Source organism: Monodon monoceros, unplaced genomic scaffold (assembly GCF_005190385.1).
Source record: "Monodon monoceros isolate NGI ecotype Baffin Bay Population unplaced genomic scaffold, NGI_Narwhal_1 Super_Scaffold_12, whole genome shotgun sequence".
NCBI classification, from domain to species: Eukaryota; Metazoa; Chordata; class Mammalia; order Artiodactyla; family Monodontidae; genus Monodon; species Monodon monoceros.
The window spans coordinates 126,121,505-126,146,614 of record NW_021703768.1 but is presented as its reverse complement, the minus strand read 5'-3'; the positions used below and the strand labels follow the sequence as shown (position 1 = coordinate 126,146,614).

The following is a 25,110-nucleotide window of genomic DNA, read 5'->3' as shown; positions in this document are numbered from 1 at the left end:
AGGAAAGAACTGGGTTTCTTTATGCTTTAAGACTTTCTGTAAGGACAGATACTTTTGTCCGATGGGGAAAATGAATGACTGAATCACCCTCCAAATGTAAAGAGATGGTATTGTAAAGCTCACTGGTGACCTGAATGTGTTCCTTAGTTAGAAACCCTGCCCCCTTACACTTGAATAATTTATACACAGTAGTATTTTATTAGCATAACAATTTATTAGCAGACAAATGAAATGACACCTCTAGATCACAACACATATAGGATCTTATATAATAAACATCACAAATAGATCCCAGATGAAAACAATCTGCTATTAACCAATTCCCCCTCTCCTGCAATAGGCTGTAATCCATTAATAACTCATCCTCATCCCATAGAGGGTTAAGCAAGATTTATGTGGAATAGCATCAAGGCACTTGCTTTAATTTAAAAAGATATACATGGTATGAAACATATTCCCCAAAGTCATTAGCCTTGAATAAATTGTAAAAAAAAAGGCAGTATACTTTTTTAGTGAATAAACAAGACTGAGATTTTAAGTTCATTCACCTCTCACCCTGATATTGTCTTGATTTGTATACAAAATTGCAGAGGAGACCAAAAACCGTAGCGTTTTATACAGACTGGTTTGTTCACACTAATTTTTGAGAAATCATGGCAGCATCAGAACTCAAACAGTAACTTCCCAACTGATTTGAATTGAAAAGGCAAGAGCAGTTTCATTCCAAGTAACTTATTATTTTAGGGATGGGGAATGGGGTGTGGGAAAAGAACTTCCCTAAAATAAGTTTCTTAAAACTGCAGTTAAAAACCCTTTCTGGCTAAGGCTGCTTGTCTGTTTGCCAAGTGAAAACCTTCAGTTAGAAATTCTGTCGTTGGTATTTTTAAGAAGATTATAATTATTTGGCCAATTTCGGAGCCATAATTCAAATCCAAGAAAGGTTATACAATGTTCCAGCATAGATTTACAAACACGGTAGCTCCAATAAAAGCATTTAGTGTCCTTCATCATTCCAGTTTTCATAATTCAATATCTCCTTCCTATTTTATATCACTAGGAGAAAAATAAAATACATGCCAAAAACTCCACTATTCGGTATAACTGTATTTAACATGTTTACTTTAAAATTTCAGGTGCAAAACCCTTTTTTAAAAAATAGTCCTTGTCAGGATAAAAATAACCTTATAAAAATAAATTTCTCCCACTCCTACATCTAAATTCTCCATTTCTAAAGTTACTAACATTCAAAAAAAAAAACCCTAAAATTGTATACTTACAGTATTTTACTTTAATAATAGGCTATGATAACAAACTAGCTGGTATATTATTTTGGCCTACTGCATTATAATTTTCATTCTTGTTATTAGCACTCAAATGAATGATTCCACTCACGATTATCTAAAATCCTTACACCAAAAAAAAAAAAAAAAAGCCAAATTAGTTCAGAGCCTAAAAGCCTTCTAGATCCAATTTCTTCCTTTTTGCAGTTCTTAAAGCCCAATTTCAAATAAGGCATCACTAGAACAGATAAAACAGTAGAAGAAAAAAAAAGAGAAACAGTAAAGAACAGAAAAATTAAGCGAAGTCTAAATCCTATCGGTAGGATTCTTACCTTGTCACTGTGCAATCATTCCTTGAATAGACCAGGGGCGTCCTTGTTTGCCTCAGCTGCCTGCCTCCTGCTCAGATCTCAGTCCAAGCTCAGCTTAGCCCCTCCATAAAGCACCTCCAAGCGTCGCCATGTGTTACTAAAAGAGTTAGCATATAGCCCACCTACTGGATTTAGTACTGTAGTCCCAGCACCTGGCCCAGGGCCCTAGACTCCTGCATAGGTCCTCAGGAAGTATTTGAGGTATTGTCTACATTGATGTTATGGCTCATCTATAGCAACACATAGAGGAAAACAATTCATTAAGAACATTAATAAGGATCACAAAGCTTGAATTTATCATTATAACTTCTAGGCTCAATTTAAGTTCCCAAGAAATTCACTGTAACACTTTTCTTACTTTTATATTAAGATCCGGGCTAACACCCAGACTGTGTGATCTTAAATGACAAATTACTAAGAGAATACCCACGCAGAGAATTACTGCTCTTGTTAAAATGTGGTCATTAGCATTAGAATAGCCTAATGAACTCATCTGACACCCTGACACAGTTCAAAGATCACCATTTACCATGCTGTAAATTTACCAACAAATTTTGGCTTCAGTCTACTAATGTTTAAAAGCTAAGTCAGACTATCCAAATTGTGCTTTCCTTTGATCCTTCTTTAAAAAAAAAAAAAAAAGTCAACTAGGCATCTGTCAATTTTACTACCATCAGAGGCTACAGTCACTCAGTCTAGTGCTCTGGAGTAGGTCAACCCGGGCTTTGGCCCCAACCTTGGCTACCAGCTCTTTCACCTTTGGTGAACCTGTGCCCTCCCCTTCTGGAAGCAGAATCCAGTTCTGAGCTTGCTTTCAAACTAAGGTGCGGCTCTTAATCCTGGTCTTCCTACTGTTGTGCGTGGCTAACCAGGGATTGGATCCTATTCAACTGAGTCCCTCTCTTTTATCCCTTGTTTGGTCAGATAGTCTTTTCAATGGTCTATTCCCTTCATCTGTCTCTTGAATGTTACCCTTAGTCTCTCGGTGCACTGGCCCACTCCACCCCTCTGGTTGTTTTAACCATCAAGAGTGTACACATATTTCAATTAAACGACCAATTTAAGATATTCAGAATTTTGTACATTTATCAATAAGCAATGCAAATATGCTTCATTTAGACTCTAAAGTTTAGAGTAAGCATGATATCTTCATATCAGTAAAGTGTGTAAAATATCACCTAATGAATTAAAGTCCAAACCCTTGAGTAAGAAAGCAAATGAAAAATGTTAGTTTTATTGGTAAATTAGATTTTAGTTTCAGGTTTGATTCCTTTAAATACCAGCAATCAAAAAATCTGAACATGTAAGTATAGGCAGACTTCAAACCAGGCAGAGAAGGTAAGATTTAAATTCTAGTGATACCTTAAATATTTTTACAAATGGCTTTCAAAAGCGGGAGCGGAATCTCTTGTTTGTTTGGGTAGGTGGGAGAAGAACAAACCAGAACACAATTCAAGAATCTGCTAACTGCATAAAGTTCCAGAATTGCTTATATCCACGTTATGGACAGAAATGGCAGGTAAAAGACAAACCCTGTTACTCTGTTCTTTTAAGAGATTTTCCAAATTCTATGCTTTTTTTTTTTTTTTTTTTTTGCTGTGTTAGGGTTTGCTAAATTATAGAGTCGTCTTGAACATGTACTCATTACTCTGTCACATGGCACTGGATATCTACAATGATCTGGATTCAAACCTGGCTTGTGGAGGTACAAGAGGGGTTGGAAACAAATGACAACCAAGACACTCTGATTTTACTATTACTATTCATAAGACTGGAGAGAAACAGCAAATACTGGCTACAAACAATAAGCAAAAGACACAAATACAAACAGCAGTTAACATTTCTGAAATTCTAGACTTAAGTTCTAAAAGGATGTTAAAACTCAGGACACTATTACATTTAATCATGATGTCAGTCACCTCAAAGACAGAAATCTAGCTCCTAAGAAATCGCTTTGTTTTAATAACAGACAGGCATTTTTCATGTAAACTGATGGGCAGAGCTCTACCAAAAGAAAAGCAACACTTGCAGTTTATGGAGCCAACAAGAAAGATGGTTCAAAGTCTTCCACACCAATAGATGCCCTACACATAGGCTTTGCTTCTTATAAATATTTAAACTGTTTAGAATGTAGGAGTGGGTTAAAAATGGTTTTCCACTTTTGCAATTTTTATCTTGTTTGTTTAAAATGGTGTGCTAAATGTTTCCATTTCACATCAACTAGTCCTAACTTTGGAAAACCTGTGTTTTTTTTTCCTCGCCCTTGAAAGTACAGATACAGAACTATAAGCTTTCAATGTCAGACATACTTGCTTTTCAAAAGGAAGTATTTCTGGGCCAAAACCTGTGACCAGCTATCATAAATAATACACCCACAGAACTTAGGTTGTATAAATGTGATGCTTCTAAATTCTCTTACATAATAGTTTGAGGTGGCCTAAAGAGTTAAATGCTGTCACTGTCATCAATATTTATTGTACATCAATAGGGTACATGGCAGTAAGCATTAGCTTTGTTTCACTAAAACATCTACAATTATTGATGTTCTTTTGGAAGCACTCTTATCACTTCTATGAATTCTTTTCCATTGGTTATAATAAATTTTTCTTGCAGAGTAAAGGTGACCAGCAGCTTCTCAAATATGAGAAAGACTGTCAATTCCCAGCTGACCCTTGCTAAAATACAATGGGAAAGAAAAAAAAATTCACTGCTAAATAAACAGTCTTAAGGGAAGCTGTCAATCATTCCTTTTTGTAATTTGTCCTGAACAGTTTGCCTCAAGCTCATTTAAAAGGCTACATAAAATTGCTGAGTCAGCATTTTGCCTTTTATCTGGCAAACTTGTCACTCACTGGTAATCAGACATAGCAGTTTAGGACAGATTCCATGGGAAACACACTAAATGACTGAAAGTTAAAACAGAGCTTAATGGTAGAGAAATACTCAGAAACAGGGACAGATAGGGATCACAGAAGAGACAGAGGATTCTCATTATGTTGGCTGATAATGAAGAGCTCTTTTCTTACCTACTTACCCTAAACAAAAAGGCTGACTAAAAACATCAAATGTATCACCAAGAGCGTTCTGTATAATATGGGGCTGGCTGGTAGGATTTCACAAACCTGCTCAGCCATCAGACTCCTGATAAGATTGTGCCCGAGAGGAATGGTGCTTTCTTATTAAAAGCCAGAGATCCGACTGCCATCTGGGGGGCAAAGACAGGGAATAGAGAATTACAAGTGAGAACAAGCTTGTCTAGTTACTACCCTTACCCCAGAAGCCTCTTGACCTGCTGTTAGGAGAGCACACACAACATTCTCTCCCTACTTCCTTTCTACTCCCTCTCCAAAGAGCCATGCCAAACAGGCTCCAGCACTTCTCATGTAAATGCCAACTTTACCCCTTTACCTCCTGGAGAAGGAGCAGCCCAGATGCAAATCTCCTAAAACAAGACGGTAATTAAGTTTTGGGGCTACTTTACAGTTCAATTCAATAGATATTTATTTAATTCCAAGAATATCTCATATCTGCAAGAAAGCTTAAAAGCACAATATTTTCTTCTTTTTGATTCTGCCTAACTAAAAGCTCTGCTGCATCCGTGTATCTACAAAGGCCATCAGTTTCAAAGGAAGAATTCTGTCGAGCCAAAAGGTTAAAATTTCTAGTGTGCAACAATTTCCAGTTCCACAGTATAAAATGTTAAAAAACTTGAAATTTTAACCTCTGGGGCTAGACAGTGTTCTTCCTTCTATTTACTTTCTCAATCAATCACTGGAAAAACTCAGACCATTGGGAACATATATATCTTTCCGATTTTGAGAGTCTTCTGCAAAAGTCATTGCTTCATATACACTATAAAACAGAAGGTTTTCTTCTTCCTTTTTGCAGTACTCTCCCCGGGCCAGGGAATCCCTCACAGAGGGATTGCACTGAGCCAGCAGAACCTGGATGCCAATGGCTTCATAATCTCTGCGAACTTCTTTCAGTGTATGGATCCCTGCTGTATCTAAAAATTGTACTGCACTACAGTCAACCACTATGGTATGGAACTCTAAGGGATCATGGGAAAGTTGCACTGAAACTTCATCCCGGATTCCACTGAGAGTTGCTGTTTCCTTTTTGATCTTTTTCTTTACTGCCTTCTTCTGAGCTGCCTTTACTAAGACTGGGTTGAGAGTTTTTTTGTATAAGGAAGATTTAAAATATTCTTTGTTTATGTAGTAGAGAGGGGCTACAAAGCGGAAAATCTTGATGCCTGACTTAGCCTGAAGGTTCTTGTAGGCAGACATGGATTCAAAGATTTCAGACTCTTCCACCACACCAAGCAATGAAGCCTCTGGCTTCTGAGTGCGGAGGATGACACAAAACAGAGAAAAACAAACCCCAACGAGCAGGCCTATTTCAGTACTTATCAGTGCAGAGGACAGCATAGTAACAAACCAGATAACTGTATCCATTCTGCTAATCCTCCACATCTCGGGCAGATCCTTAAATTTACGTAGGGCTCCCCGGAGATTCACAATAGTGATCACACCAAGGACACTTTTCTGAAGGGAATAGAATAAAGGAGCTATTACCAAGAGGACCAACAAAAGAACCAGAGCTGTCACCACACCAGAAAGCTGACTTTGACAGCCTGTGGATTCTTTAACCAATGTCTTTGCAAGAGCTGCACTAGTAGCAAAGCAGTGGAAGAAGGAAGGAATGATATTGCAAAAGCCGATGGCATACATTTCCTGATTAGCTTTGACTGTGTAGCCATGTTTCTTGGCAAACATCTCAGAAAGTGATACAGTAATAGCGAACCCAATGATAGAAATAGCTATTGCATCTACAGCCACATTAGGAATTAAGTTCCAGTCCGGTGCTTTGGGTGGCAAAAACCCAGTGGGAATATGTCCAGCAATACTGGTATTGTATTTCTCATTTAGTTTTCCAAAATGAGAGGCTAATGTGGCTGCCACAACAACAAAGAGTTCAGTAGGAATAGGTGCCTTAAGTTTGGACTTGAGGCGCTCATTGAGTTCTTTGGTTGGCAAAAGAACCAAAAGGCACAAAAGGCTGGTGATGAGATCACAGATATTGGTCTTATGGATGTTTCTGAAGATATGTATCCAAGTAGTGATGAGTGATCCCACACCACTACTCCGAGGAAGGCTGAGTCCAAGGAGATACTTGGCCTGAGATGTAAGGACTGTGAAGGAGGCACCAGTGACAAATCCACTCAGCAAGGCATCTGAGAGGTAGACTGAAACAAAGCCCACTTGAAAGAAGCCCATCGCTACCTGGAAGGAAGGATATACAGGTGTTAAATATAAATGGAAAAGAGCTTCTAAATCCTGTATTCCCCTGGTATTTCTTTGTGTGGAGACATACCATCAGAGCACCACAGAATGTCAGAGCTAGAAAAAAAACAATCATTTATCAATCCTCTCATTTTACAAAGCGAGGTCTCATTTTACTGACACTCAGAGGGCTAAGCAACTTGCCCTTACTGACTAGCCCAGACAAGAGCTTAGGATTCCTACTTTCTTGCACAATGTTTCTTAAACTTGAATAAGGTTCAGGTCGCTTTGAAAAAGAAAAAAATTTCTCAAGGATCCATGAGAAATGATAAAAACACAAGTTGGAAAAATTCTAATTTAAAAAACATGTATTTTTCTTTAAATTACATATCATTACCGTAAAAGTAAAGTTTTAACTGATAAAACAAAAAACTAGATTCACATCAAAATAGAATCACACTTTAAAAATTATTATAGAATTCTTTAATCTAACTTCAAACTGAGAGACTATTTTCATCCAATGCATATGTGCTTATGCCATACTGCCTCCCCTGTTAATTCTATATCCTCAAAGATATAACATTTTCTTTCTTTCTTTTTCCTCTTCCCAATAATTCCTCAGAATTCTATTGCACCCTTCCTCATTCTTGGTGAGGCATACTAACAAAAAAGCACAAATGAACTCTGAGGAGCACAACTCTTCTGCACAGCAGTCCCTTCTCCCTCTCCTTCTATCCAAGCACCTAGTAAAGTGAGCTACTCTTCCCCCTCCTACATTGGTTCCACATGTCTGTAACAGAGAAGAGGTTTAATGTTGGCACTGACTCCTGAATGCCAAAAGGCAGAGGCATGATGAAAATAGCAGATTAGTGGATTCTATGGGAGACCCAAAAGAATTTCATTTCTAATCCTTCTCCTGGCTGATAGCATGAAACAGTGGTCCCCAACTTCTTCCCTTCCCAGCAGTCCAGGAAAACTACTATCTTTAGTGAGAGTCACTCATTAGAGCAGCAATTCTAGAACAAGGGGGGAAGTCATCTGTAGTTTGAAAAACTCTTGCACTCTTCCTCTCCCAACCCTCATTCTGTTGCCCTCTTCCCTGTTAGTGCTGACTCTGCCAATAACAAACCACAAATAACTTCAAGCAAATCTGATAGTTCTCGACATACAAAATTAAGAAGTTGTACTAGGTGGTCTGAGGTCCCTTTCTGGTCTGAATTTTTACAATCAAATAATTGAATTCTGGCTGACTGAAATTCATTGGTTAAGAGGCTGCCTAGGGTTGAGAAAATAGAAGCAGCCTTATCTCACCTGTGGAGTCAAACCAGGGTTTAAATTTTGGCTCTACCTCTTCCATATCCTGAGCATTCAATAAAAGATAGCTTTAATTATTATGATTGCTAAGTTCCCTTACAGATCTGAGATTTCATGCATAGTGATTTCTTTTGCCAGAAACAACCACTTATTCCACTGTTTCTTACCTGATAAACTCCAGCCATAAAGGTTACAGTGCTGCCAACTATAACTGCATAGCAACTTTTGTCACATATCTTGCCTGATGGCTGGCTTAATAATGTGCTCTCATTTGAAACCGCTCCTAAAGAAGCAGCAACATGGGCAGTGTCATAGCCAGCTTTGTATAGTTCTCGGTCAACTACTTCACCAATCATAAGGCACAGTACTCCAAAAATGCCCACAGAAATGTGACGGGAGGTACCCAGTAGGAAATAAATGAAGCTGGCAAAAAAAGATGTGTACAGACCATAGACAGGTTCTTGGCCAGCCAGGAGAGAATAAGCAATGGATTGGGGCACCAATAAGATGCCCACAATCAAGCCAGACATCACATCTCCTAAAATGTTTTTCTTCAGATTATATTTTGGGAGCCACTGCAAAACAGGAAGGAAGCCGAAAATGATATTTCTGGCTTTGGTTGAACTGCACTGGCAACTCTTCTCTAGTTTTTTGATGACAAATTGCTTGAAGTTAGTATCCGGTTTCTCTTGAGGCTCCAAATGGATCCTAGCATGAGGTCTGCATTGATCATTGGTCTCAAATTGCTGGAAGTCATTACGTGATTCCTCTTCATGCTCCAGATGGATCCTAGATGGAGGACTGTATTGGTCATCTTGCTCTTTATTTTTCAAAGACATTTCTGGAGATAGATGTTTCAGCCTCCTACCCCAGAGAAAATACGAGGGTTAACTGATTAAGTAATTCTCAGTACTCACACATTTTAACAGTCCTACTTGTCATTCATGAGAGTTAAGAGGAGTTCACTTGGGGGTAGTATCTTATATTCACTTTCCTTAGTTGAGCCTCATTTGTCTTGATCCAGGAAAAAAGAATCAGACCAAGTTAAAGCAAATAAGTCACTGAGTACAGGACTTCCCAAAAGTATAAACTATCAAGGATTCTTCTCCATCTCTGCCTGGCTCCTCCTGAAATTTTTTTCTCCAGAAACGGTACTGGGGTAGCCTGTCTCCTCCTTTCTATATGCTACTAACAGTCTTATTTTCAGATTTTTCACCCCCATGAATACTGCAAAAGAGGATCTGGTCTCAAACCTTGACACCTACCTTACCTGCAAAAGTCCCTGAAACAAGGAAGATGGTTTTTTTGTTTTTGTTTTTTCAGGGGGTGGGTCCTTTTTAAGATAACCTACTAGTTGTTGAAAATAAACAGAAAGAAAATGTGAGTGACAGAGTAAAGGTATGTTTTGAGAAAAAAAAAAAAACTAGCACAGAACGCATTTGTGTCTTTGAACAACATGCTCTGGTTTGGTAGGAAAGAAAAGAGAGAAGCTGATAAGAGACTGCTGAAGGAAAGAAACATCAACAGCATGCAGTAGGCTGATGGGGCAAGCGTCTGATCTCTGAAAGGTTTTGTTCTATTCTACTTTGTTCTAGTATAGAGTCATATCTGCCCTAAGGGCAGGATCTATATTCATGCAAAGAAAGATTCGCTTTACTATCCTAAGTATACACTCTAAAACATAAGCTGAATAGAGGAATAATGTTGCCCAACACTTCAACTAGGAGGAGATCCAGGTGATACTGCATCTCCGGGTCCTAAACTATAAAACTACTGCCATAAGACCTACCGCTAAGAACTACAGGAAAACAAAGAAGGTAAAAATAAGCAAAAAGAGAGGAGGGACAACAAAAAATAAGTCTTGTAATAAGAGTAAAAGAGAAGGAAAAAGAAACAGACCTTCAGAGGAACAGAGTGTAAACTGCCAAACACTTCACAAATCAGTGGCTTTGCGTTGGCTGTTTGCTTAGCTTAGAATGGCCATCCAACTCTCTATCAAGACCCCAATCATTTTTAAAACCCAGTTAAAATGCTCTCTCTTCTTCAAAGCACTGACCCCAGACCAAATGAATCTGTGTCCCATAGCACTTCACGCCTCTGTTACAGTACTAATCATACTTTTGTATTAGTTAAGGAAGAGTCTCTCCAGGTCCTGGAGGAAAGGACATCTTGTTCATCATTGTAATCATCAACAATGTACGGTACCTCTGAGGTAGCAGGCTTACAAAATATTTGAATGAAGGAAATAATAAATGAATAAACAAATTTATGACTGTGGCCAATAAGAGATAAAATATATTAGACAAAGGACTCGGGTAGTTTCCTGCCTCAGAACTGACAGAAAGATAGGCTCTTGTGAGGTTCTATAAGCCTAATGTTGCCACGGTGCCATAATCCAGGACCCATGACCCATTCAAGAACACAATATTTGTAAAAGTAACCCACATTAATTTTGTTTAGGATAAAAGGGCTATAGCTGGTCATCCCACTGAACAAGAGTAAAACAGTAGTTACACTGATGGTCTTGTTAAATAGATAAGGAAGAAAAGAACAGATTTAGATGACCACTTACCCTGGGCAAGTCAATCAGATTGGTGAATATACACAGCAGGTCTTCATTCCTCAGTGCAACTGGTCTATAACTCTCTTCTCACTTCCTACTTTCACGCCAAGCTAGTTTGAGTGCATTCCTTATGTCCTTCTATTTTGGAATAGTTCTTAGTGAGTTCTGGGCCAAAACGCTTTTCCAAACCTAAAAGAGGCATAAGAAAAAACTAACAAAATTCAAATCTCACCCTATATGGCAGCTAGCTGGAAAGTAAAAAGATAAAAATTAATACTAGAAAGTGCAACAGGATGATGGAAACTGTAAGAAAGAACTGAAATGTAATACTAAAAGTGAAAAACGTGGTAACAGAGATAAAGAATGCCTCTGACAGGACCATCAAACCTGACAGAGCCAAAGAGAGAATCAATGAAATTGAAGATAGGTCGATAGACATTACCCAAACTAAAACAGAAAAACAGAATTAAAAAAAAAATGAAAAATAATAATTTAAGAGAAAATCCAAGAGCTGTGGGATGTATTAAACAAACTAACTTATGCATAATTAGAATCCCAAAAAGAGAAGACAGAGAATGGGTGGAAGGAATATTTGAAGACATAATAGCCAAGAATTTTCCAAAATTAATGACAGATACCAAACTATAGATCCAAGAATCTCTGAGAATACCAAGAAGGACAAATACAAAACCAAACCAAACAACACAGCACCACACACCTATACATATCATATTCAAACTGCTGAAAACAAAAGACAAAGATAAAATTCTAAAGACAGCCAAAGGAAAAAAAAGAAAAAACACACTACATACACAGGAACAAAGATATGAATTACAGCAGACTTCTTATTGGAAACCATACAAGCCAGAAGATGGAGTGATACCTTTATCACAGAAATATAACTGTCAACCCAGAATTCCATCCCAGAGAAAATATTTTTTGAAGGATGAAGAAGAAATAAAAACTTTCTCAGACCAACACTAAGAGAATTTATTGCCAGCAGACCAGCACTACTACACACACACACACACACACACACACACACACACACACACACCAGACAAAAACTCAGGTCTACACAGTACACAACAAATAAAGTCTAAGAAATGGAACAAATGAAAACAATATTTATTTTTAACTAAAAAAATCTTTAATTGCTCTAAAAAAAATAACTGTCTAACGCAAAAATAGAAATGCATTTTTACAGCACATGCAAAATAAAATGCACAAAACAAGAGCACAAAGAATGGTAGGGGGAATTAAGAATTGTAAGGTCTTATACTATATATGAAGTAATATAATACTATTTGAAGGTAGGCTCTGATTAAAGATGTACATTGTAAACTCAAGGGTAACCAATAAATGTTTTAAGATATAAATGATAAGCTAATTGTGGAGACAAAATAGAATCATAAAAAATTCTCAATTAACCCAAAAGAAGAATGAGACCCAAAACAGATAGAACACATTGAAAACAGCTAGCAAGATGGTAGAATTTAATCCAAACATATTAAAAAAAACCACATTAAATGTGAATAGTCGGGGCTTCCCTGGTGGTGCAGTGGTTGGGAATTCGCCTGCCAATGCAGGGGACATGGGTTCGATCCCTGGTCTGGGAAGATCCCACATGCCGGGGAGCAACTAAGCCCGTGCGCCGCAACTACCAAGCCTGCGCTCTAGAGCCCGCGAGCCACAACTACTGAAGCCTGCGTGCTGCAACTACTGAAACCTGCGTGCCTAGAGCCCGTGCTCCGCAACAAGAGAAGCCACCGCAATGAGAAGCCCGTGCACTGCAACGAAGAGTAGCCCCTGCTCACCGCAACTAGAGAAAGCCCTTGCACAGCAACAAAAACCCAACGCAGCCAAAAATAAAATATTTTAAAAATGTGAATAGTCTAAACATGCCAATTAAACAGATTGTCAGATAAGATTTAAAAAATAAGACCCAACTATATGCTGTCTATAAGAAACCCACATTAAATATAAAGATATAGATAGATCATAATAAAGTGAAATGTCTTGACCAATTTAGTAATTCATTTAGCTTGTGTAAGTGACTGAGCCAGATAATAAAATCCAGATTTTAAGACTCCAAGAATAGCTCTTTTTTTGAGCATGTTACTATTCCTATCACCTACCTAATTAGCTTTCTCTAACTTCAGGTACTTCTAAACACTTTGAAATTCAGTTATCCTACACATCCCAGTTTCACCTACCTGCTACCCAAAATGACCTGGCACTGACATCTACAAACTTGTGCCCAACTCTCCTTTCTCTATACTCATGGCCATAGTCCTTTTCCATCTCCAGCTCTCAAAAAATTAGGTATTCACTCACAAACAGTCCTAGAAGTGGAAATGATTTAGCCATCAGTCTGAATCCAAAAACCATCTATAGTCTTTTACTGATCCTAGTCACTCCTTAAAATTCTCCTCAAAACTACTTTTTTTCCCTTTTTTCAAGGCTACTTTAAAACCCCAAACAATATAAAACTACATTAAAAATTATCTTAAACTAAATTGTAGGTATGACCTCCATACAAATTAAGCTCCTTGAGAGCAAGCTCCATTCTGTTTCATCTTTGTATCCCCTGAAGTGTCCAAGTACATGCTTTCGAAAATAGAAATGAAAATATTTGCTAACCAAATAACTGAAATACAGAAAAAGTAGGATGCAAAGCAATATTTATTTTCAGGTGGAAATATCTACTCTGGAACAAATTTTTCAAGTATCCCTTTTTGCACAAAAATCCTCTCATTCCCCCAAGCCTGTTACTGCTTTCAATTACAGTACTCACCAATTGCTTCATGAAAAATGAAGTTACAGTGTTTATCCTTGAAATACAGTCTATAGCCAGACTCCCATTTTCAGAAAGTTGGAATACATACTACATATTCCATGAAATTCAGTAAAATAGGATTCTCCTGTATCATCTAGGGTAGTTTCTCCCTTTATCAACATTGATAATTGAGAGTGAAGAAGAGAAAGGTTCAAGAAGAAAACACTTGAACCTTCCACATTACGTTGCAGGAACTGGAGGAAAAAATCAACAAAACATTTGAAAAATACATTTACATATTCATATATTAAAGTATAATGGCAGTGCAGGCAACACAAAAAGGAAAAACATTTCTGTACTTTCTTCTTTAATTAGGCACATGCAGTGTGACTACTTAGAAAGCTGTCTTATCCTGGTGACTAAACAGCAGCACTGGCACTGTTTCCCGTGTGAATTACCGAGAGTCTAAGAGAACTGAACTAAAAGAGAGGGATATCCCTTCTATGTAAGCCTGACAGTGGTCAGCCAACTTCTTTTGGAAATTTTGCAGATATAAGAGAAACAATGTCTACTTTTGGTAAGTAATTACAGCATATAATTTTAACCAATAGTGCATATGAAACAGTTTTGCAATTTGTGAAACTGAAATGCCTTTTTGGAAGGCAACGGTGTTCAGAGATTGGTAAAGTCTGCCTCTGAAACATAACGATTCCATATTCATGCTCTGCTCTGTGTATGTATGCCACAACTCCCTGCTAAATAAAACTGAAGCTGCCAACTACTAGGATCAGAGCATCTAAGCAGGGAAGAAATCTGCAAGAGACAGCAGTTTAGAAAGGCTTCCAGGGAACAACATATCTCACCTGGGATCTGAAGTCTGGGTCGGAGATGAAAGAATGAAGGAAGGACTTGGAAAACGGATGAGGGAAAAGAAAACACAACTAGCAATAGTTCTGGGGTTGGAGGGAAAGAATGAGAAATAGTATGATACGTTTAGAGCACCAGATGCATATGGGAGATCAATGAGAGAGAAAGCGGCAAAGGTGCCTAGGGGAGATTCTGGAAGGCTTTTATGCCAGGTTAAGAAAGGCAGACTTTCACCTGCAGACACTGCACAGGCGCTGAAGGTTTTCGAGAAAATCACTTACTGTATCACTCATTTGACAATAATTATCTTATTACATCTTCTGGTCTGTTATGTTATTCAATTCTTTTTCAAGCAAGCAAGTAATATTTTCCTTTTTTGCCCTTTATGAATAAAAATTAGTTTAAGATTTTTTTTTATTTTTATAAATTTATTTATTTTTGGCTGCATTGGGTCTTCGTTGCTGCACGCGGGCCTTCTCTAGTTGCGGCGAGCGGGGGCTACACTTCATTGAGGTGCGCGGGTTTCTCTCATTGTAGTGACTTCTCTTGCTGTGGAGCACAGGCTCTAGGTGCGCAGGCTTCAGTAGTTGTGGCTCGTGGGCTCTAAAGTGCAAGCTCAGTAGTTGTGGTGCACGGGCTTAGTTGCTCTGCAGCATGTGGGATCTTCCCGGAACAGGGATCGAACCTGTATCCCCTGCATTGGCAGGTGGATTCTTAACCACTGCGCCACCAGGGAAGTCCCTAAGATTATTTTAGAAAAAAAAAAAAAAAACTAAACCATAAACAGGTAAAACCAAGACAGAGTCTCCATTTACACTGTTCCATCTGATCCTCCAACTCACTGTTGTCAGACAAGTTCAGGGAAGATAACAGCATTGTAAGGCCCGGGAAGCTAAGGATGAGCAAAGGCTTCTGTATCCGTCTCCATCCCACTTACAGGTGCTTGCAACCAGGACAGCTGGAGCCCAGGCCACTGTTCCTTTGCCCTAGACTAGGAAGTTAATACTGTGAGAGGACTGCCCCCCACCAGAAATGAAAATTCAGACCCATCTTTGTTCTGTGAAGTGCCAACAAGCCTTCCAAGGATGGATTGGTTAACATTCTATGTGAGCTCCTAGAGACTGGGTACTGGCCTGCTTATTACTGTAAGCTAACCACTGTGCTAGACACAATGCATCAGAACCTAGACTACAAATCTAGGAGTCAATATTTCTTTTCCTTATCCCCACCCGACTCCCACATACAGTCCATCAGTAAGTCCTGTCTTCTCTACCTTGAGTAATATATCCATCCTCTCCCCACTGCCCAGAGTATCTGGAATCCAATCACTTCTCACTACCCTCCACCATCAGATCTCACATGGGCTACTCCAATAGCTTATAATACCTGAACCCTGCCCACCTCTCCACCCTCATTTCCTACTGGCCTTCTTGCTGTTCCTGGAACATGGCAAGTTGATTCCCTTCTTAGGGTCTTTGCACTTGCTCAAGTTCTCTGCCTGGAACAATCACACCCTCAGATCTCTGCAGGCCTTTTCTCATCCTTCATGCCTCAGCTTATATATCCTCTCCATACAATGGCCTTCCTTGACCATCCCAAATAAAATAATACTGCCACTCCATCATTCCCTAAACCCTCATCTAGCTTTATTTTCTTCACAGCATTTTCATAGAGACTTTTGAAAATTATATTATGTATTTAAACTTTTTAAAAACTATTATTTATAGTCTTTCTCATATCTACTGTATCCCCAGTACCAAGAACAATGCTTAGCACATAGTAGGAGATCAGTAAATTCTTACGAAAATGAATAAGAAACCCAGTTTCTACCCACAATCAGTGGGTTAAGACAGATTTATAAACAGATAAACTATAACATTCTAAGTGCCATAACAGAGGTTTGGCATACTCTGAGAGAGCAGAGAATAGGCTGTAGGCCAATGTGTGGAAGTTGCAAAGTAAGAAAAGAAAGGAAACTCAGGCAAGTGAAGGGTCCCAGGAAAACCCAAGACCCAGGAAGAAGTCACCTAGATTGCCAGATTCCTGGGGTGAAACTGCATTAGGTAAGACTGGAGTGAGGGACTTCCCTGGTGGCGCAGTAGTTAAGAATCCACCTGCCAATGCAGGGGACACGGATTCAATCCCTGGTCTGGGAAGACCCCACTTGCTGTGGAGCAACTAAGCCTGTGCGCCACAACTACTGAGCCTGCACCCTAGAGCCCGTGTGCTGCAACTACTGAGCCCACATGCGGCAACTACTGAAGCCCGCGTGCCTAGAGCCTGTGCTCCGCAGCAAGAGAAGCCACCGCAATGAGAAGCCCACTCACCGCAACAAAGAGTAGCCCCCGCTCGCCGCAACTAAAGAGAGCCTGCATGCAGCAATGAAGACCCAACGCAGCCAAAAATAAAATTAAAAAAAAAAAAAAAAAAAAAAAAGACCGAGTGAAAGATCAGTTTCTTATGTAATCTCTTGTCAGCCTGGACTTCATCCTGTAAACTATAGCTGACAAAGGCATAAATTCCAAGACAGGGCAGGAACGGAGGTTTGACATTTCAGCGGTGCAATTAGACACAAGATGGTGCTTAAAGGAGATGGACACGTCTAACATGAATTCTGTTAGGTGGACCACACAAAAGGATAGTGCATGAGAATATGGAGGAGGAAATGGAAAGATAAGAGGCAAAAAAAGTTTGACTTATATTTCATAGGTTTGAGATTTCTATTAGATATCCAAATGAGAATGTCCAGTAGGCAATTAGAAATGGGGGTGTCAAGCATAGGAGAGAAGCCAAAATTGAAAAAATAAATGGGGAGGGGAAGAGTATATAGGTCATCAGCACATAAATAGTATCTCATTTTTCTCTGAATTCCCATTGTTTAGATGCTCAATAAATGTCAGATGAATGTATGCTTTATCTTCCCAACTAGATTAAAAATTATTCAAGGAGATATCTTCTGCTTTCTGTGAACTCTCACAACACCCTGCATAGAACTGGGCACCCAGGAGGCTTAATAAGTCTTCTGCTGATGCATAGAGTGGTTTCTATTTTTAAAAGTTATTTTAACAAAAAAAATTTTTTTTTCAAAAAGCATTAACTGACTTTTGAAAGATAATTAATATATTGCGCTGGGAATGTAAAATGGTACAAACACTGTAGAAAACAGTTCGGTAGTTCCTCAAACTGTTAAACGGAATTACTATATGACCCAGCAATTACACTCTTAGGTATACCCTCAGAAGAACTGAAAACAGGGATCAAACAAATACTTGTACACAAACGTTCATAATAGTGTTATTCACAATAGTCAAAAGGTGGAAACAACCCAAGTATCCATCAACAGATGAATGGGAAAAAAAATTATGGTCTAAGCCACACAATGAAATATTATTTAACCATTTGAAAGAAATGAAGTTCAGGGATTTCCCTGGTGGTCCAGTGGTTAAGACTCCATGCTCCCAATGCAGGGGACCCGGGTTCAATCCCTGGTCAAGGAACTAGATCCCACACGCCGCAACTAAAAAAGATCCCGCATGCCACAACTAAAGACCCAGCGCAGCCAAATAAATAAATAAATATTTAAAAATAAATAAATAAAAGAAATGAAGTTCTGATACTCTTCATCTACAACACTGATGAGTGAAAGAAGCCAGACACAAAAGGACAAATATTATATAATTCCACTTATATTAAATATCTAGAATAGGCAAATTTATAGAGACAGAAAATAGATTAGAGGTTACCAGGGACCGGGAGGAATGGAGAGTTATTGCCTAATTGTTATAGAGTTGCTGTTTCAAGTTTTGGGAATAGATATTAGTGATGGTTACAAAACATTGAGAATGTACTTAATGCTACTGAACTGTACCTTTAAAATGGTTAAAATGGCCAATGTTATGTTATATATATATTTTAACATACAGAAAGCCAGGAGAGAAAGCATATTATTGCAAGGTTCTTACACTATACATGAAATGGTATAATGTCACTGGAAGGCAAACTGTGATAGTTAAAGATGCATACTATATTGGGACTTCCCTGGTGGTGCAGTGGTTAAGAATCCGCCTGCCAATGCAGGGGACACGGGTTCGAGCCCTGGTCGGGGAAGATCCCACATGCCACGGAGCAACTAAGCCCATGCGCTACAACTACAGAGCCTGTGAGCTACAACTACTGAGCCTGCATGCCACAACTACTGAAGTCCACGTGCCTAGAGCCTCTGTTCCGCAAGAGAAGCCACCACAATGAGAAGCCCGCGCACCACAACGAAGAGTAGCCTCTGCTCGCTGCAACTAGAGAAAGCCTGCACGCAGCAATGAATACCCAACGCAGCCACAAATAAATAAATAAATTTTTAAAAAGATGCATACTATAAATTCTAATGCAATCCCATTAATAACGAAGAGTTATGGCTAATAAACAATGGAGATAAAATGGAATTACAGAAAATACTAAATAATCCAAAAGAAGACAGAGAAGGGGATATAAACAGCTACTATATAAAATAACCTCAATCTAAGGTTTGCAGAAAACTTGAGAAGTTTTTTTTTTTTTTTGGCTGCACTGGGTCTTTGTTGCTGCGCGCAGGCTTTCTCTAGTTGCAGCGAGAAGGGGCTGCTCTCTGTTGCGGTGCACAGGCTTCTCATTGCGGTGGTTTCTCTTGCTGCGGAGCACAGGCTCTAGGCACGCGGGCTTCAGTAGTTGTGGCAGGCGGGCTCAGTAGATGTGGTACACGGGCTTAACTGCTCTGCAGCATGTGGGATCTTCCCGGACCAGGGCTCGAACCTGTGTCCCCTGCATTGGCAGGCGATTCTTAACCACTGCACCACCAGGGAAGTCCCGAGAAGTCTTAGCATTAACCTAATATTAATGTGAACAAGTCATCTACCAAAAAAATCTCTTCTCCTAAGTGGAAAATTCCAGTTAAACTAGGCTGGAATAGGTGTGGACTATATAGTTCAGAAATAATTTTCCAGTACTCACACAGCTTATAAGCAGTAGAACCATGATGAGAATCAAGACCTGTCTGATTCAAACCTACTCTCTGTCTCTGGATTGCTTATTTTGAAACTTTTCAAATATTCAGAAAAGTTGAAAGAATGATACATGGAACACTTATTCACAATTCACCCATTTAACAATATACCAATTGTTAATGTTTTGCTACATCTGCACTACTTCTGCACTCTTCATACACTCAGGTTGGTTTGTTTCGGGTTTTTTTTTCCCTCAACTATTTGAAAGTTGACGACATACTTCAGCCTTAAACACTGAATTGAACCAATGTTCTTAACCACCATCCCATGATGCCTCTTCTTCAAAAGAAGCATTCTGTAACAACATGGCATCAAACCATTTGGATACACTCTTCAAAAATCTGCAATGGCTCTCCACCTCCTACTGAAATATAGTCAAATAACTTTAGTATAGTCTTCTCTCTGTGAATGAGCCTGCAACTGCCTTTCTCTTGCTTCTTTTCATGCACCAGTGTTCCAATCACCAGTCCATGAAAATACTAATAAGCATCCTTTGCCCTTTGGGACCCTTGCTCATGTCGTTCCTTCAGTTGGGGATGTCTTTCCCTTCTATCTCCATCGATCTTGGTCCTTTTTCTAATCTTTTAAGTCCCACCTCAAATGACATAGGAGAAGGGGGCTGAAACTTCTTAGGCTATGCTTCCCCAACACATGACATATAGCTATTTAGCACTCAAGTTTACATGTGTCTCAAACGAGAGTACCACTTTAGGGCAGACACCAAGTCATCCTCGTGTCTGCATAACCCAGAACCTAACACAATGCCTCCCACTTGCTATGTATGGTTACAGATCTATGTTTATTGAAATGAACAAACAGGTGAAGTTTCAAGTTAATATAATGAAGCCAAAAAAATATTCCTTGTTTTCCAGTTATCACAAATGATTAACAATGCCCATTTATTTCTGTGATGCAAAAAGAACTACCACAAGGCTTATATCAGTAGTAAAAGCACTACGGTATATTTTTTCTTGTATAAAGCCCAATATAAGACAAAATAATAAAATACCCAAGAGGAAAATAGCTTAATGTAAAACCATGGTAAAATAATTAAATAGTTCCTTGCATAGTAATTCACTGCTTCCAAAAAGATTTCATCTAAATAAAAAAACCAAAAAGATAAAGAAAAAAAGAAAAAAATTTTAATAAAATTTTAAAAAAGATTTCATCTACATCTCCCACTTGCCTCCTCAATAAATCTGAGAATCAGAGTATGAATTCCTATTCTCCAGTATGAAAAACATCAAAGTTTAGTCACTTGCTCAACTGGTAGGACCAGATTCTCAGTCCTCATCTTCCAATTTCCAAGCTTAGATCTCTTCTAAAATACCACACGACCCCCAAATTTATTTCCTTGCTAAGAGCTCTTAGGAGCTAGTTCAAAGCAATAATTTTATGGCCAAGTGCTCACCTCATTTCTGAGCCTATTATTAATTTTAATATTTAATACAGTTCATAGTTGTATCCCCAGTACCTTGAAACATGTAGAGCACCTAATAAGTGCTTAACAAATATTTGTTGAGTGAACGGATGAATAACAGTTTAAGAGCTATGTGGTAAAGGGCTTCCCTGGCGGTGCAGTGGTTAAGAATCCACCTGCCAATGCAGGGGACACAAGTTCGATCCCTGGTCCGGGAAGATCCCACATGCTGTGGAGAAACTAAGACCGTGTCACAACTACTGAGCCTGTGCTCTAGAACCTGCGAGCCACAACTACTGAGCCCGCATGCCACAACTACTGAAGCCCACGTGCCTAGAGTCCATGCTCCACAACAAGAGAAGCCACTGCAATGAGAAGTCCAGCACCACAGCAAAGAGTAGCCCCCACTCATTGCAACTAGAGAAAAGCCCACACACAGCAACGAACACCCAAGGAAGGGAGGGAGGGAGGGAGGAAGGAAGGGAGAGAAAGAAAGAAAGAATCCGCCTGCCAATGCAGGAGACATGGGTTTGAGCCCTGGTCAGGAAAGATCCCACATGCCGCAGAGCAGCTAAGTCCGTGCGCCACAACTACTGAACCTGTGCTCTAGAGCCCGCGAGCCACAACTACTGAAGCCTGTGCGCCTAGAGCCCGTACTCCGCAACAAGAGAAGCCACCGCAGTGAAGAGCCGGTGCACCGCAATGAAGAGTAGCCCCTGCTCACCGCAACTAGAGAACGCCCACGCGCAGCAACGAAGACCCAACGCAGCCACAAAAAAAAAAAAAAAGAATAAATTTTTAAAATATATATTAAAAAAATCTTTAAAAAAAAAGAGCTATGTGGTGAAGAAAAATCAGTTACTCCTCCCCCTCCACCCCCATACACCATAACCACATTTGTGTCAAGAAATTAGTCTGGGGCTTCCCTGGGGGCGCAGTGGTTAAGAATCTGCCTGCCAATGCAAGGGACACAGGTTCAAGCCCTGGCCTGGGAAGATCCCACATTCCGCAGAGCAACTAAGCCTGTGTACCACAACTACTGAGCCTGTGCTCTAGAGCCCGCAAGCCACAACTACTGAGCCCACATGCCACAACTACTGAAGCCTGCACACCTAGAGCCCGTGCTCCGCAACAAGAGAAGCCACCGCAATGAGGAGCCTGCGCACCACAACAAAGAGTAGCCCCCGCTCACCTCAACTAGAGAAAGCCTGCGCACAGCACCAAAGACCCAACACAGCCAAAAATAAATAAATAAATAAATTTATAAAAACAAACAAACCAAAAAAAAATATTAAAAAAAAGAGAAAGAAATTAGCCTGGCAATCATCTACCTGGGGGTTTATACTCATTAAAAGTAATATCAATGCATAAAATGACCCCTAGTGAATCTAATCTAGTCACCAAATCCCTGAATAGGTCATCTCTAGATCTTCCTCCAGGAAGCAGCAAATTATAGTACAATACAATGATATCAAACATGAAGATCTGTTAAAATGCAGATTCTCAGACAAATCCAGGGATGAGATCCAAGACTGCTCCCTGGGTGATTCTGAGTCAGTGGGCTGAGGGCCTATTTGGAGAATCACTAGGTATGTTCTGGAGTCAGACAGATCTCTATTCAGATCCCAGCTAAACTGTTCAACAGCTGTATGGCACTGACTGAAAAATTTCATTTTACTCAGCATTAGTTTCTCACCTGTAAAATGGGGATAACATTACTCAACTTGCAGTGATGTTTTAAAACTAACCCAAGTAAAGTACCTAGCACAGCGCCTGGCACATAGCATTTGCTCAGTAAATGACAGCTACTAGTCTCCGTCCCTTGAGATTACTGAAGAAAAAAAAAGGGGGCTTATTTCTTGCCAACAGCTTTGGCCCACCATTTCTTCTTTTTTTTTTTTTGCGGTACGCGAGCCTCTCACTGTTGTGGCCTCTCCCGTTGCGGAGCACAGGCTCCGGACGCGCAGGCTCAGCGGCCATGGCTCACGGGCCCAGCCGCTCCGCGGCATGTGGCATCTTCCCAGACCGGGGCACGAACCCGCGTCCCCTGCATCGGCAGGCGGACTCTCAACCACTGCGCCACCGGGGAAGCCCCCTCCATTTCTTCTTGACTCAACTTTCAAAGACAAGAACTTCTGCTTAACCCAATACTGGATATCACATTAGTTCCAGATTTCACATAAAAAGCCTCAGGGACAAGGAGGAAAAAGGTACTAGAATGAGTGCCAGAAAGGAGTTTAAGTCCTGAATGCGTCTAACTCATCGTGATCCCCAATCTGTGCAAGGAAGGGCCCAGCCTAATAGTCTATGAGTTTGGTAAAGCTGGGTACAAGTCCTAGTTCTGCAAATGACTTGCTGTGTAATTTTCGGCAACGCTCTGTCCCTCTGTGTCCTTTCAGTGTCTCCATCTATCCAGTGAAAGAATTTCAACTTAAGTCTATGAGTCTTGAAAAACTAAAGGTCCTGATTTGTACTTAACCAGGTGTGTGGTTTTTAAAAACCAAGGTAATCAAGTCCTCTCTCCTGCCCAAGCCTCAGTTCCCCCATCAGTCTAAGGTGGTGGTGGCGGCTCTTATCTCCTTGGTCCTGCTGCCAGATATCTGGGTTCGAGAAGGCGCTACGAGGACTCTGGCGGAAGAGCCGCACCGTTACCAGCGGGGTGCGGGGCACCCGGCGCGAAGTGTTGGGTGGAGGGTGGGCAGCCCTCTGCCGTCGGAGTTGGGTCGGGATCACCCGGGTTGGGGGAGTGGGGCTTTGACGCTGGCCCTGCCTCCGCCCCGGCCGACAGAGGAAATAACTCCTACGCACACCCACCTCGCACGGCCCAGCTACGACCGCCCGCGGCTACCGTTGGTGCGCGCTTCCTCCCACCACACCTGGGTCAGAGGCGAGGACGACCCCAAGAGGGGCCCGCTGACCACGGGAAGGCCGGCACCGCTGTCTCCCCCGCGTCTCGAGTCCCTCCCCTCTCCTCACCTCTGGAGTCTGGGCCGCCCCGTGCGACCTGGATCTAAGGCGCGTCCTCTGCCGCGGCGGGTCTGAGGGGATAGGGTGGCGCGGGCAGAGGCAGCCCACTCCCGGGCCGGCCTCCCTTTAACCCCCCAGCCCCCTTGCCCGCCCATCGCCCGGCCCCTGGAGGAGGCGGGGCCCAGGGGAGCTGCGAGAAGGAACCTGCGGGGAGGTGCAGAAGGCGACTCTAACCGCGAAAGTTCAGTATGCACAGTCACGTGGCACCGCGGAAGAACGACGCGGCTGTCAGCCAATGACGCGGCCAGAACAGGCAAGGGTGCTGCCCCCTGGCCGCTTTCCTCCTTGCGATTGGCTGTCCTGTACAGAAGGAGCCACGCGTCCCTTACGGAGATTCCTCCTGACCTTTGCACGGCGATGAATCATCTTCGAAGTAGGCAGATTGCTGGTTCTCTGCCTTAACCCCGAGGGTATTGCGAGGAATCAGTATCAAGGGAAACGCGGAAATGATCCAACGAGAGCTGTAAACTGCTCTTTGTTTGCGAGGGGTATCGTCTTCATCTTCGATTCCTTAGGACCCGCGTTCCCACCCACCCTCCTTTATTGATGGAGAAATGGATGCCCTGAATGGGAAAAGGTCTGCTAGAAAGTTAGAGGGGCTCTTGCCCCAGTGTAACTTACTTTCCACCAAAGTTCCCAATAGCCAGAGGCTCTTTTTAAGATGTAAAAGAAAATATAAAAATAAATATGAAATGCAATTCCAATCCTCGTTTAAAATCCTCAGTGGCTTTCCTTGACATTTACAGATAATATCAGATTTCTCCCTATGCCCCCGAAGCCCTGAATGCTCTGGGCCCCGGCCCATTATGCCTCACGCTCCTCACGTGGCATCTCTCCCTCCCTCAGCCCTCTCCCACCCATCCTGGCCTCCTTTGCTTGCCAAGCTTGTTCTCTTTCCGGACCTGAAAACTTATTCCAGTACCTGGTTTCTACTTGTCTCTCAGGTCTCAGGCTAAACCCCCAACCGCCCTTTCCTCAGCGACTTCCTGCTAGTCACTTCCTAGCAGGTAGTCTTGATTTAATTATCTGCCGCGAACTGGGCACTATCCGATATAGAGTATATGTTAATTTGTTCACTTTTCCTCTTGTACTGCCTGCGGAGGCCCACAGATGACGATAGGATAGATGGGAGTGGAAGAGAACCGATGAAGGAAGCAACATGGTTAAC

The 25,110-nt window shown here is 40.9% G+C and overlaps 1 protein-coding gene across 1 annotated transcript; it reads right to left on the bottom strand.

Moving 5' to 3' along the window:
• Positions 1 to 194: 194 nt before the first annotated feature.
• SLC26A2 (solute carrier family 26 member 2) lies at positions 195 to 24,056 on the bottom strand. Its single transcript, XM_029218514.1, has 4 exons — positions 23,892 to 24,056; positions 10,823 to 11,002; positions 8,418 to 9,114; positions 195 to 6,936 (listed from the first exon to the last, which is right to left on the bottom strand). The coding sequence occupies exons 3-4, from the start codon at positions 9,087 to 9,089 to the stop codon at positions 5,416 to 5,418; spliced, it is 2,193 nt and encodes a 730-aa protein (XP_029074347.1). The 5' UTR covers positions 9,090 to 9,114; positions 10,823 to 11,002; positions 23,892 to 24,056; the 3' UTR covers positions 195 to 5,415.
• Positions 24,057 to 25,110: the final 1,054 nt, after the last annotated feature.